The 14273-nt window shown below is 38.8% G+C and overlaps 1 protein-coding gene across 1 annotated transcript; it reads right to left on the reverse strand.

Annotated features, from left to right (window-relative positions):
• Window positions 1–1219: 1219 nt before the first annotated feature.
• Window positions 1220–9254, reverse strand: LOC127151272 (uncharacterized). Its single transcript, XM_051090744.1, has 2 exons — window positions 8098–9254; window positions 1220–2733 (listed from the first exon to the last, which is right to left on the reverse strand). Exon 1 carries the CDS (start codon window positions 9088–9090, stop codon window positions 8566–8568), a length of 525 nt encoding a protein of 174 aa, XP_050946701.1. The 5' UTR covers window positions 9091–9254; the 3' UTR covers window positions 1220–2733; window positions 8098–8565.
• Window positions 9255–14273: the final 5019 nt, after the last annotated feature.

A 14273-nucleotide genomic window follows, 5' to 3' on the forward strand; every position in this document is an offset into this window, starting at 1 on the left:
TCAACGACAACGATCAACCGACGGCACCGACTGCAGGTGAGGTTTCAACGTGAGGCGCGGCTCGACGGAAAGAAAACGAGGAGATGCGGACAGAGGTAGAGGCGTGCGTGAACGACAGAGAAAATGGGTGCGAGGCGGCGGCGGACGATGAAGGAAGAAGAAAGAGACGAAGTGGATGAAGGGGGGGGGGGAGCGCGCGCGCGTTCTTTAGGGTTTGAATAATAATAAAAAATTATTATTATATATATATTAAATAAAAATAAATAAAATAATAATAATAATAATATAAATAATAAAAATATTAAATAATAATAATAAAATTAATATTAAATAATAATAATATTATTAAATAATATTAATAATATTAATTTTAAATAATAATAATAATATTAATATTAAATAATAATAATAATATTAATATTAAATTATAATAATAATAATAAATAATAATAATAATAATATAATTAATATCATATTATCAAGATATCAATTTACCAAATATTAATTTAAAGAAATTCATAACCCTAAATTTCTTTTCTACCCTCATTGAAGGAAACCGAGAATTTACACCAAAATTTTTAAATTTCTGAAAAAATCACACAAAATGATAAAATTTACCTCGAAAATTCGGGGCATTACAGGTTCAAATCGGTTCTTCTGGGCTGCGTCTAGTGGCGTACGGAGGAGAAGGAAGTTGGCGAAGGCGATGATTGGACCGAAGAAGAACGCGCGATTGAAGGTAGAGATGGTCGGCAGTTGACTGGTTGCATGAGACAAAGAGGAGGATCGGAAATGGGGCGGCCGCGAACGGCTGTACTTTGGTGTTGCGAGGCGGACAACGACGGAGACGGAGAGACTACCATAGAGACAAAGATGGAGGCGGCTGTGTGTCGAAATGAAAATGGAGGAGCGTGGCGTGGTCGGCTATTGGGTGAAGAAGAAGAAGAAATCGGGGGGGGCGGGGTGACGGGGGTGCGGGGCGACGCGCGCGGGTCTAGTGTTTCTCTTTTTTTAAAATATATATATATATATATATATATATATATATATATATATATAATATAATTAATAATAATAATAATATAATTTATATTATATTATTATTATTATTTTATTTTATATCATATTATATTATAAAAAAATTCAAACCCTTCAATTTCTTTTTCTTTTCTCTTCTAAACCAAACAAAAATTAACACAAAAAATTTTAGTTCCCGAAAATTAACATAAAATGTTAAAACTTACCTCAAAATTTGGGGCATTATATTCTTCCCTCCTTAAGGAACTTTCGTCCTCGAAAGTTTTATTCCTCGAACAACTCTGGGTAACGAGCTTTCATGTCATCTTCTCTCTCCCACGTAGCCTCTTCAACCTGTGATTTCGCCATAAGACTTTAACTAAAGGGATCTCTTTGTTTCTCAACATCTTCACCTTCCCAGCCAACACCTCAACTGGTTGTTCTGTATAGCTCAAGTTTTCATCAATCTCTAATGGCTCGTAATCCACTACATGGGATAGATCTGGCACATACTTCCTCAACATAGAAACATGGAACACATCATGAACTGTCGAGAGTGATGGTGGCAACGCCACGCGATATGCTACAGGGCCAATTTGCTCTAGAATCTCAAACGGCCTAATAAAACGAGGACTTAACTTTCCTCTCCTCTAAAATCGTAAGACATCTTTCATAGGTGCTACTTTCAAGAACACTTTGTCCCCCACATCAAACTCAAGATCCTTTCGTCTCGCATTAGCATAACTCTTCTGCGTACTCTGTGCGGTCTGCATACATGATCTAATTTTCTTTATCGCTTCGTTAGTAGACTGAACTAACTCAGGACCCATCAATCTCTGTTCACCAACCTCATCCCAGCGAACATGGGATCTACAACATTTGTCGTACAAGGCCTCAAATGGTGCCATGCCAATGGTAGCTTGAAAACTGTTATTATAAGCAAATTCCATCAAATGCAAGTGAGAATCCCAACTACCTGGGAATTCTAATGCGTAAGCTCGTAACATATCCTCTAAAACTTGGTTCAGATGCTCAGTCTGACCATCAGTCTGTAGGTGGAAAGCCATACTAAAGTCTAACCTTGTGCCCATAGCAGCTAAATGTGATACCTTTCTACTAAGGGCATCAACTACCACATTCGCCTTTCCTGGATGATACAATATCTCACAATCGTAATCCTTCACTAATTCAAGTCATCTTCGCTGTCTCATATTCAATTCCTTCTGAGTGAAGAAGTATTTCAAGCTTTTATGATCCGTGAAGATTAGTATTGTCACACCCCCTCCCGGACTACCTGCTACCTTAGACCGAAAGATGGCGTGAAGCTGACGAACAACGCTTTTCTGTACCTGTATCTGTCGACTCTGCTTAAAACTTTCATGTGATGAACTTGCCGATCTAGTATATAAACTATTATACATGCAACAAAACACAGCGGATCCTAGGCTAGTCAAACACATACATGAAGTGTACCTCACAATTTACCGATTTCACGAGTAAACCTAAAGACACCTCAATCAAAATATAACCAACAAAATTTACACAACTACAGCTCCTAAAGCTTATACAAACTGTGGAGTATCTATAACATACAAGGGTGTATATACATCACAACACAACAGACTCTATGCCCAACTCAAAACACGTACTGGCAATCGATAATGAAGCTTCAGCAGACTAAGGCAGTCTATCAGGCACCGGGAACTCGATCTCTACCTGGAAAATGGGTAAAACATTTTGGAAAGGGTGAGCTATGAAGCTCAGTGAGTGACTCAGTTTAAAACTATGAATTTAAAGATAAGAGCACGTGAAAACTTTACACATATAAATCTGTTTATACAAGTCGTAAATGAAAATGTGTAGTAGTAAGAATAGCTTCCTTAACTACTCAGTATGTTCATCATTGAAATCTAGCAAGGCATATCAAGTATATCGAAGCATTTTAACTAACATGACGAATCTACGTTGTGTAGGGTACACCCAGTACAACAACGTTTACAAGCATTACGATGTAGTGGGGCCCGCCCAGCACTCCCATCGTCTTTGTCGTAGTGGGGCCCGCTCAACACTCACGACAGCATCGTTGTTACGGAGTACACTCAACGTCAACAACGGAATCTAATCAGTGTGCACACGGTAATCTCTAGCCTCAGGCTCAAGATCTCAGTCATGTAGTTAATGAAAATTTCATAAATCATCTTAAAATATTAAAACATGCCTGCTTATAAATTTTACACAAAGCTCAAACTTTACTCATCTCTTTCGTGGAAAATTGTAGTTCTTAAAACAAAACTTCATACTAATTCATGCTTTGCTTAAAATATTGTGGTTTAAATACTTTCCAAACATTTAATATCTACGTGCTAGCATAAATTTCTTTAAGAAATCTAGTCTCCAAATGTATACTTGAAAATAGTCATGAAATTCAAATATCTTTCATGGCTTCGTAAATAAACATTTATCGCATTCAATCATAATAACAGTTATGGAAAATATTTCAAAGTTGGTTTTGTCACTCACAGTCTTGGGCTAGATCCTTGGTCTATAAGCTCGGTTTAATTCTTCTCGGCCTGCCAACAACCCAACCGAGTATTAAAACCCTAAACATTATGGTTTCCTAAAGATATACATAACATGTCGCACCAAAGATGACGCTCACGAAAACAAAGCTTAAGAAATAAAATCCTATTTCAACAATTCTCTAAAATTTCCAGATTTCTAACATAAACTTCAAAGGCCTATAACTTTCTCAATAATTAACTAAAATGAGTGTTCATTATATCAAAATCTTCATTTTGAGATCCTCTAAAACTTACCTGAAGACATATAAATCTGATTCCCCGTGCATAAACACATATAACCCTCAAAAGAGAACCACTTCCAGAATCGCACGCACACGACCTCTTTAACTTGTCCCTACAATTTAACTGATGTTTACTCGTTTTTGGTTTACAATTTCTTCATGAAAGTTGTAGTAAATTGAATAAGCTTTCCAACCATACCAAATAGAGATTCTAACTCCACTGATACACTCTGAAATACAAGAAAAACCAGAGACCTCCTGATTTCGAGTGAAAACCAACTGCCCTGTTTTCTTCATCAAAAAGCACCAAATGAATAGTCGAATTTGCTCCAACGTTCTTCATAAAGTTTGTTTGAAAATGAGTTAACTTTCAGTAAATGTAAAGCTCACCTCTTAATTCCTTTTGAAGAGTTCAAACCGAATTAAAAACCAGTGATGTGCAGAATGAACTAAAATTCAGCCATGGATACACTTTGCTTGAGTTCTCCTCCTCTTCTTCAACCTCAAAATTCTAGTAAAATTTCTCTTCTTCTTCCAAACTCTCTCTTAGAATTTCTCTACAAACTGAAGAAGGAAAAAAAATGGAAGTTGGATGTCTTCAAAATTCTTCGCGGTGAAGGGAAGAGAAGAAGAAGAAGAAAAGAAAAAATGAAATTTTCTTCTCCTTTTTTTCTTTTTATCCTTTCTTTTCTTTCTTTTCTTTAATTTATTTAATAAAACTATTTAATATATAAATATATATATATATATATATATATATATATATATATATTTACACTTAATTTCCATTTTCTTTTTCTTTTTTTTTCCACATTTAAAGAAATTAAACCAAGAAAATATCGGGTTTACAACTTACCTTCGCTTTAGAAAATTTCGTCCTCGAAATTTAGAATGTCCTTAACTGAAAAGTATCGGATATCTCTTCTTCATCTGATATTATGGTTCCCAAGTTGCCTCCTCCGCTCCATGATGTCTCCACAAAATCTTTATAAGTGGAATCGTTTTGTTTCTCAAAACTTGTTCCTTTCTGTCGAGAATCTGAACTGGTTCTTCAACATAACTCAAATCTTCTTTTAATTCAACGGGTTGCTCTTGCAACACATGTGATGGATTTGGTATATATTTTCTTAACATGGATACATGGAAAACATCATGTATTCGTGCAAGTTCTATTGGCAACTCAAGTCTATACGCTGCTGGTCCCGCTCGTTCCGTTATCTGATATGACCCAATATATCTAGGACTTAACTTACCTTTTCTTCCGAAACGAATAACACCTCGCCATGGAGATAATTTCAAGAAAACTTGATTTCCAACTTGCAATTCTAGGTTTCTTCATCGCTTATCCGCATAACTTTTCTGTCGATCTTGGGCTATCCTCAGATTTTCTCTGATCAACTTAATATTGTTTGTCGTAATCTGAACCAACTCAGGACCTACTAACTTCCGCTCTCCCACTTCATTCCAACACACAGGAGTTCTGCATGGTCTCCCATATAAGGCTTCATATGGTGCCATATCGATACTAGACTGATAGTTATTATTATAAGCAAACTCCATAAGTGGCAAGTGGGTATCCCAACTTCCTTTAAGTTGTAGGACACATGCTCTCAACATGTCCTCTAAAGTTTGGATGGTCCTCTCGGATTGACCATCTGTTTGGGGATGAAATGATGTACTAAACTTTAGCCCTATTCTCATTGCTTTCTGTAAACTAGGCCAAAATTTAGAAGTAAACCTCGGATCCCTATCTGAAACTATGGACACTGGTACTCCATACTGACTCACAATCTTATCAACATATAATCTCGCTAGCTGGTCTAACGTAGATGTCATTTTAAACAGTATAAATCATGCCGTCTTGGTGAGTCTGTTTACTATTACCCATATCCCATCATGTCCACTGGATGTACGAGGTAATCCAAATAGAAAATCCATAGTAATATGCTCCCATTTCCACTTTGGCACTGGCAAAGGATTAAGAAATCCTCTTGGCCTCTGTCTTACTGGTTTAACCTGTTGACAAATCAAACATCTATCAACATATTCAGCTATCTCTTGCTTCATTCCAGACCACCAATAAGTCTTCTTTAAAGTTCTGTACATCTTGGTGCTACCAAGATGCATAGCGTAAGCTGAACTGTGAGCTTCTTCTAGAATAGCATTCTTAAGCTCACTGATATTCGAAACACATAATCTTCTTTGTTTAACAATGGCTCCATCTGTTCTCAGCTCAAACTCCACCTCTAAGCCTTTCTTGGATTTCTCAAACTTCTTCTGTAAATTACTGTCTTCTGACTGTCTTCTTACAATCTCAGTTACTAGAGAAGACCGAACCTGAAATTGAGCTAAGAGACTTCCTGAATCCTCTTTAGTTACTACTGCCTTGGAACCTCTTAACTCTTTCAACAAAGCTACTCGAATACCACACAAGGCACTCTTCGGAAGTCTTGACTTCCTACTTAATGCATCTGCTACTACCTTGGCCTTACCTGGATGATACTCTATAGTACAATCATAATCTTTAATCAGTTCTAGCCATCGCCTTTGTCTCAGATTTAGCTCTTTCTGATCAAAAATATGCTTCAGACTTTTATGATCTGTGAAAATATGGCACTTTTCCCCGAACAAATAGTGTCTCCAGATTTTTAGTTCTAAAACAACTGCTGCTAGCTCAAGATCATGGGTAGGGTAATTACACTCATGCTCCTTCAACTGCCTTGAAGCATAAGCTATTACATTCCCATCTTGCATAAGCACACAACCTAATCCTAGCCTTGAAGCATCACAATAAATCACATAGTCCTTCCCTGTTACAGGAAGTGCCAAAATAGGTGCTGTAACTAGTCTTTTCTTCAATTCCTGAAAACTTTGCTCGCATTTATCTGACCACTCAAACTTAACATTCTTCCTTGTCAAAGCGGTCAAAGGCAATGCCAATCGAGAGAAATCCTCAATAAAACGCCTATAGTATCCTGCCAAACCCAGGAAACTACGTACTTCTGTCGCACTAGTTGGTCTTTCCCAATTGAAAACCGCTTCTACTTTTTGTGGATCGACACTAACTCCTTTTGCTGAAACTACATGCCCCAAAAATACTACTTGTTCCAACCAGAACTCACATTTGCTAAACTTAGCGTATAACTGTTTTTCACGTGGAGTCTGTAGAATAATCCTCAGATGTTCCTCATGAGATTCTCTGTCAATCGAGCAAACTAATATATCATCAATGAACACAATCACAAACTGATCTAAATACCGATGGAAGATCCTGTTCATGAGATCCATGAAAACCGCTGGCGCATTCGTTAAACCGAATGGCATAACTCGAAACTCATAATGCCCATACCTCGTTCTAAATGTTGTCTTAGCAATATCTGATTCTCTAACCTTCAACTGGTGGTATCCTGACCTTAAGTCAATCTTAGAGAACAACGCTGCTCCCCTTAATTGATCAAATAAGTCATGAATGCGTGGTAAAGGATACTTGTTACGTATTGTAACCTTGTTTAACTGTCTATAGTCAATACATAATCTGAGGGTACCATCTTTCTTTTTCACAAAAAGCACTGGTGCTCCCCACGGCGAAACACTAGGCCTGATGTATCCCTTGTCAACTAGTTCTTGTAACTGCATCTTCAATTCTTTTAGCTCGCTTGGAGCCATTCTATACGAGGCCTGTGAAATAGGTGCTGTTCCTGGTAATAATTTAATGGTGAACTCAATCTCTCTATCAGGTGGCAAACCTGATAGATCATCTGGAAATACATCAAGAAACTCTTTCACCACAGGAACATCTTCTGGCTTTAGCTTTTCTCTCTGCACTACTACGATGTGTGCAAGAAACGGTGTGCAACCCTTCCTCAGTAATTTCTCAGCTTTTAAAACTGAGATTAAACTTCTAGAAACGGCCTTCCTCATACCTCTAAAAACCACTTCAGCAAAGCCTGGTTTTCTGAAAACCACTTCCTTCCTATGGCAATCCATAGATGCATAGTGAGCAAATAAGAAATCCATTCCCAAAATTACATCTAACCTCTGCAACTCTAGTGGTAGCAAGTCCACTAGCAAACGGATACCTTCTACTAAAACTTCACAATTACGTAACACCTCATTAACAAGTAAAACGTCACCAACTGGAGTGTATATAGCTAACCCCTCAGATAAAGGCTCTAGCATCCTATTCAACTTAGTCAGAAATATACTAGAAACAAAGGAATGCGTAGCACCTGGATCAAATAAAACATCTGCAAGTACATTACAAATAAGAATCATACCAGTAATAACGTCTGGTGCGTCCTCCGTTTCTTGTTGAGTCATAGCATAGACTTTTCCTTGTTTCCTAGGTCTTTTAACAACTCCCTTTTGCCTTATACCACTGGTGCCCTCTGTTGGAACCACTGAAACTCTCGATTGCTCAATTGTCTAGGACCCAACTCCCTGATCTCTCTGAACTGTCATGTTCAACTGCGGACAATCTTTCTTGAAATGTCCTGGCTGTCCGCTCTGGTAACATACACTGGCACCTACCAAACACTGACCCCGATGGTTCCTGCCACAACTCGTGCATGGTGTTCGCCTGACGGTACTAGCAATGGACTCCTGACCTGGTTGCGATCTTATTGTTGATCTAATGTGTTGACTAGGTATTCTCTGGCTCTGTCTCTGAAAAACACTACCATAACTCATGTTACTCGATGCTTGGCCTCCAGAGCGATTCTTAAAATCTTGATGGCTTGAAATATTTATCCCAGGCGTGAACCTCCGCTGCTCACGGCCTCTAAATCCACTAGCTGTTGAAGTCCCACGACTAAGCTCCACTGCGATTTCTCTTCTGTTATACTCTGCTCCACACGAAGGGCAGTCTCCACTAACTGAGAGAAATTCGTCCACTTAGCAATGGCTGTAACTGAGGTACGTATTTCAAAATGCAACCCTCTTTCAAACCTTCGGCACCTGTCACTCTCAGAAGCTACAATAACGTCAGCATACCGTGAAAGCTCGGTATACTTCCTCTCATACTCAGCCACTGAAAGTGATCCTTGTTTCAACCCCAGAAATTCATCCCTCTTGGCTTCGCAGTATGTGCTGGGATAATACTTATTTTCGAATATGCCTCTAAAAGTCTGCCAGTCAAAAGCACGTGCATCACTGCGCCTTGCTAATATAGATTTCCACCATCCTTCAGCCTCTTTTTGCAACAAAAATGTGGCCAATCTAATCTTTCGCTCCTCATAACAATTCATCACATCAAAACACTTTTCAAGCATATTCAACCATTTCTCTGCATCAGCTGGATCTGTGGAACCCTCAAACACTGTAGCCCCTAACTTCTTCAGCCGTTCAATTCCGTATGCCTTTTCTTGATCACTAGGCTCTGCTCTATCTGGCCTTCCTATTTCCTGTGTAGTTCTCGCAAACTGCTCGTTTCCTGCCCCACCTCGAATCCTAGGGTACTAGATTCCCCTACAGATGGACCTTGGGTAGGACCTTGCATCCCGTCCTGATTCTGCCGGCGTCGTCTACCAGTACGTGGTGGCATGACTCCTATAATATGTCAACACATTAGACATACTATAAATACTTAACTCAAATGCATGATACTAAATGTCTACTCACATATTAATAATAATTGGACTCACTTCTACCCTTACCTAGACCATACTCCACTAGTTCCCTTTAAGCTAACTTGACTTTCAATTATTTACTTTCCAGTTTCTTCTTAGAGCTAACCGCTCTACCTTAATTCCCATGGAGCAAACTGCTCTGATACCAAGTTGTCACACCCCCTCCTGGACTACCTGCTACCTTAGACCGAAAGATGGCGCGAAGCCGACGAACGACGCTTTTCTGTACCTGTATCTGTCGACTCTGCTTAAAACTTTCATGTGATGAACTTGCCAATCTAGTATATAAACTATTATAAATGCAACAAAACACAGCGGATCCTAGGCTAGTCAAACACAGCTAGTCAAACACATACATGCAGTGTACCTCAAAACTTACCAATTTCACGAGTAAACCTAAAGACACCTTAATCAAAATATAACCAACAAAATTTACACAACTACAGCACCTAAAGCTTATACAAACTGTGGAGTATTTATAACATACAAGAGTGTATACACATCACAACACAACAGACTCTATGCCCAACTCAAAACACGTACTGGCAATCGATAATGAACCTTCAGCAGACTAAGGCAGTCTATCAGGCACCGGGAACTCGATCTCTACCTAGAAAATGGGTAAAACATTTTGGAAAGGGTGAGCTATGAAGCACAGTGTGTGACTCAGTTTAAAACTATGAATTTAAAGATAAGAGCACGAGAAAACTTTACACATATAAATTTGTTTATACAAGTCGTAAATGTAAACGTGTAGTAGTAAGAATAGCTTCCTTAAATACTCAGTATGTTCATCATTGAAATCTAGCAAGGCATATCAAGTATATCGAAGCATTTTAACTAACATGACGAATCTACGTTGTGTAGGGTACACCCAGTACAACAACGTTTACAAGCATTACGATGTAGTGGGGCCCGCCCAGCACTCCCATCGTCTTTGTCGTAGTGGGGCCCGCCCAACACTCACGACAGCATCGTTGTTACGGAGTACACTCAACGTCAACAACGGAATCTAACCAATGTGCACACGGTAATCTCTAGCCTCAGGCTCAAGATCTCAGTCATGTAGTTAATGAAAATTTCATAAATCATCTTAAAATATTAAAACATGCCTGCTTATAAATTTTACACAAAGCTCGAACTTTACTCAGCTCTTTCGTGGAAAATTGTAGTTCTTAAAACAAAACTTCATACTAATTCATGCTTTGCTTAAACTATTGTGGTTTAAATACTTTCCAAACATTTAATATCTACGTGCTAGCATAAATTTCTTTAAGAAATCTAGTCTCCAAATGTATACTTGAAAATAGTCATGAAATTCAAATACCTTTCATGGCTTCGTAAATAAACATTTATCGCATTCAATCATAATAACAGTTATGGAAAATATTTCAAAGTTGTTTTTGTCACTCACAGTCTTGGGCTAGATCCTTGGTCTATAAGCTCGGTTTAATTCTTCTCGGCCTGCCAACAACCCAACCGAGTATTAAAACTCTAAACATTATGGTTTCCTAAAGATATACATAACATGTCGCACCAAAGATGATGCTCACGAAAAAAAAGCTTAAGAAATAAAATCCTATTTCAACGATTCTCTAAAAATTCCAGATTTCTAACATAAACTTCAAAGGACTATAACTTTCGCAATACTTAACCAAAATGAGTGTTCTTTATATCAAAATCTTCATTTCGAGATTATCTAAAACTTACCTGAAGACATATAAATCTGATTCCCCGTGCTTAAACACATATAACCCTCAAAACAGAACCACTTCAGAATCACGCGCACACGACCTCTTTAACTTGTCACTACAATTTAACTGATGTTTAGTCGTTTTTGGTTTACGATTTCTTGATGAAACTTGTAGTAAATTGAATAAGCTTTCCAACCATACCAAATAGAGATTCTAACTCCACCGATACACTCTGAAATACAAGAAAAACCAGAGACCTCCTGATTTCGAGTGAAAACCAACTGCCCTGTTTTCTTCATCAAAAAGCACCAAATGAATATCCGAATTTGCTCCAACGTTCTTCATAAAGTTTGTTTGCAAATGAGTTAAATTTCAGTAAATGTAAATCTCACATCTAAAATCCTTTTGAAGAGTTCAAACCGAATTAAAATCCAGTGATGTGCAGAATGAACTAAAATTCAGCCATGGATACACTTTGCTTGAGTTCTCCTCCTCTTCTTCAACATCAAAATTCTAGTAAAATTTCTCTTCTTCTTCCAAACTCTCTCTTAGAAGTTCTCTACAAATTGAAGAAGGAAAAAAATGGAAGTTGGATGTCTTCAAAATTCTTGGTGGTGAAGGGAAGAGAAGAAGAAGAAGAAAAGAAAAAATGAAATTTTCTTCTCCTTTTTTTCTTTTTATCCTTTCTTTTCTTTCTTTTTCTTTAATTTATTTAATAAAACCATTTAATATATAAATATATATATATATATATATATATATATATATATATATATATATATATTTACACTCAATTTTCATTTTCTTTTTCTTTTTTTTCCACATTTAAAGAAATTAAACCAAGAAAATATCGGGTTTACAAGTATCTTGTCACCATACAAGTAATACCTCTATATCTTCATTGCAAAAACTATTGTTGCCAACTCTAAATCGTGTGTAGGGTAATTTTGCTCATGACTCTTCAACTGACGAGAAGCGTAAGCGACTACCTTACCTTGCTGCATCAAAACACAACCTAAACCTTTCTTAGAAGCATCACTGTAAATCACAAAACTCCCTGAACCATCAGGTACAACAACTAGCTTCTGTTTAAGGTTCTGAAAGCTGCCCTCACAGGCCTTGCTCCACACGAAAGGAGCTCCCTTCCTGGTCAACTAAGTAAGAGGAGTAGCTATACGGGAAAAGTTCTCCATAAACCGTTGATAATAACCTGTTAAACCCAGAAAGCTACGAACCTCACTGACTGTGGAAGGTCGGGGCCAACTGGTGACTGCCTCTATCTTAGCTGGATCCATTGAAACACCAGCTTTAGAAACCACATGGCCTATAAAGGATAACTGCTTCAACCAGAACTCATTTTGAGAACTTTGCATACAGTTTATTAGCTCGAAGGGTTTTTAGAACCATACGTAAATGCTCCTCATGCTCGACCTTTGTCTTGGAATATATCAAAATATCATCAATAAACACGATCACAAAAGTGTCTAGGAATTCTCTAAACACTCTGTTCATCAAATCCATGAACACTGCCGGAGCATTCGTCAAACCAAAAGACATCACAATAAACTCATAGTGCCCATATCCGGAACGAAAGGCTGTCTTCGATACATCGTTATCCTTAATCCTCAGTTGATGATATCCCAACTGAAGGTCGATCTCAGAGAACACTGTAGCTCCTTGTAACTGGTCAAACAGATCGTCGATCCTGGGCAAGGGATATTTGTTCTTAACGGTGACCTTATTCAACTTCCTGTAGTTAATACATAGGCGCATCGATCCATCCTTCTTCTTAACAAATAAGACTGGTGCAGCCCAAGGTGACACACTCGGCCGACTGAAGCCTTTATCAAGAAACTCTTGTAACTGCACCTTCAGCTCTTCCAACTCTGCTAGGGCCATTCTGTATGGGGCTCTGGATATAGGAACCGTACCAGGCTCCAATTCGATGGCAAACTCAATCTCTCTCTGAGAAGGTAACCCTGGAAGTTCTTCGGGAAAGACATTCGGATAGTCCCTCACCACTGGTTCTGATGACAAGGACACATCAACCTCTCTAGTATCCACCACACTCGCTAAGATACTCAAAGAACCCTGACTAAGTAGTTTGTTGGCCCTCATAGCTGAGATTACCTTAGGTAACGACCTTGGTCCTCCTCCCTTAAACTTAAAACTGGTCATCAAGGGAGGGTGAAAAGCTACCTCCTTACGGGAACAATCTATGCTAGCATGGTTAGTAGCTAGCCAATCCATACCCATAATTATATCAAAGTCGAGCATATGAAGGACTAACAACGTTACTTCAATCAGATGACCTGCTATCTCAATCTGGCATGCTTTCACCTTTTCTTTCGACAACATATTCTCCCAAAAAGAGTAGAAACTGATAAAACATGGTCTATGGGCTCTACCTTTAAGCGGGCATGCAACAAAAATGTAGAAGAGATAAAGGAATGTGACGAACCAGAATCAAACAAAACTAAGGAATAATGCCTCAACACTGGAAGCGTACCTATCACCACCGTGCCTGCTCTCTCAGCCTCAGTCTTATTTATAACAAAGACTTTACCCTGATATGGAGCACCTGCTCCCTGATTCTGTGCACCCCCAGTAAGCCTCATCGGGCATCTATCGGCTCTATGCCCCTCTTGCTTACACTTGAAGTAAGTCCCGGTCCCAAACAAACAACGGCCCAGATGGTACTTCCTACAAGTGGTACATAAAGGCTTTCCTTTGGCAGCTTCCCCTGCCTCAAAAGGTCTCTGCTGGAAGCCGCGAAACTCACCACCTGGTCTGAAATTCCACTATGGCACTGACATAGGCTGCTCTTCAGCCTTCCTTTTCTATTTTGAGGTTGAACCTTTACCTGCAACCTTGGACGAGTTAGTCCTCTCCTGTAAACTGAGGTCCACTGCCAGGCGCAGTGCATCGACATGAGTGGCGGGTTGGAAGGCTCGAACCAGACCCTGGATGTCTAGCCTGAGGCCTCTAACAAACTTATCAGCTCTGGCCCCTCGGTCGCTATCATCTCGGGAGCGAAGCGGGATAACATATCAAACTATGCATCATACTATTCCACTGTCCTATCGCCCTGCTCCAAGTTCAGGAACTCTTGCCGCTTGGCATCTCGCAAAC

The sequence above is a fragment of the Cucumis melo genome, chromosome 10 (genome assembly GCF_025177605.1).
Source record: "Cucumis melo cultivar AY chromosome 10, USDA_Cmelo_AY_1.0, whole genome shotgun sequence".
Taxonomy (NCBI): domain Eukaryota; kingdom Viridiplantae; phylum Streptophyta; class Magnoliopsida; order Cucurbitales; family Cucurbitaceae; genus Cucumis; species Cucumis melo.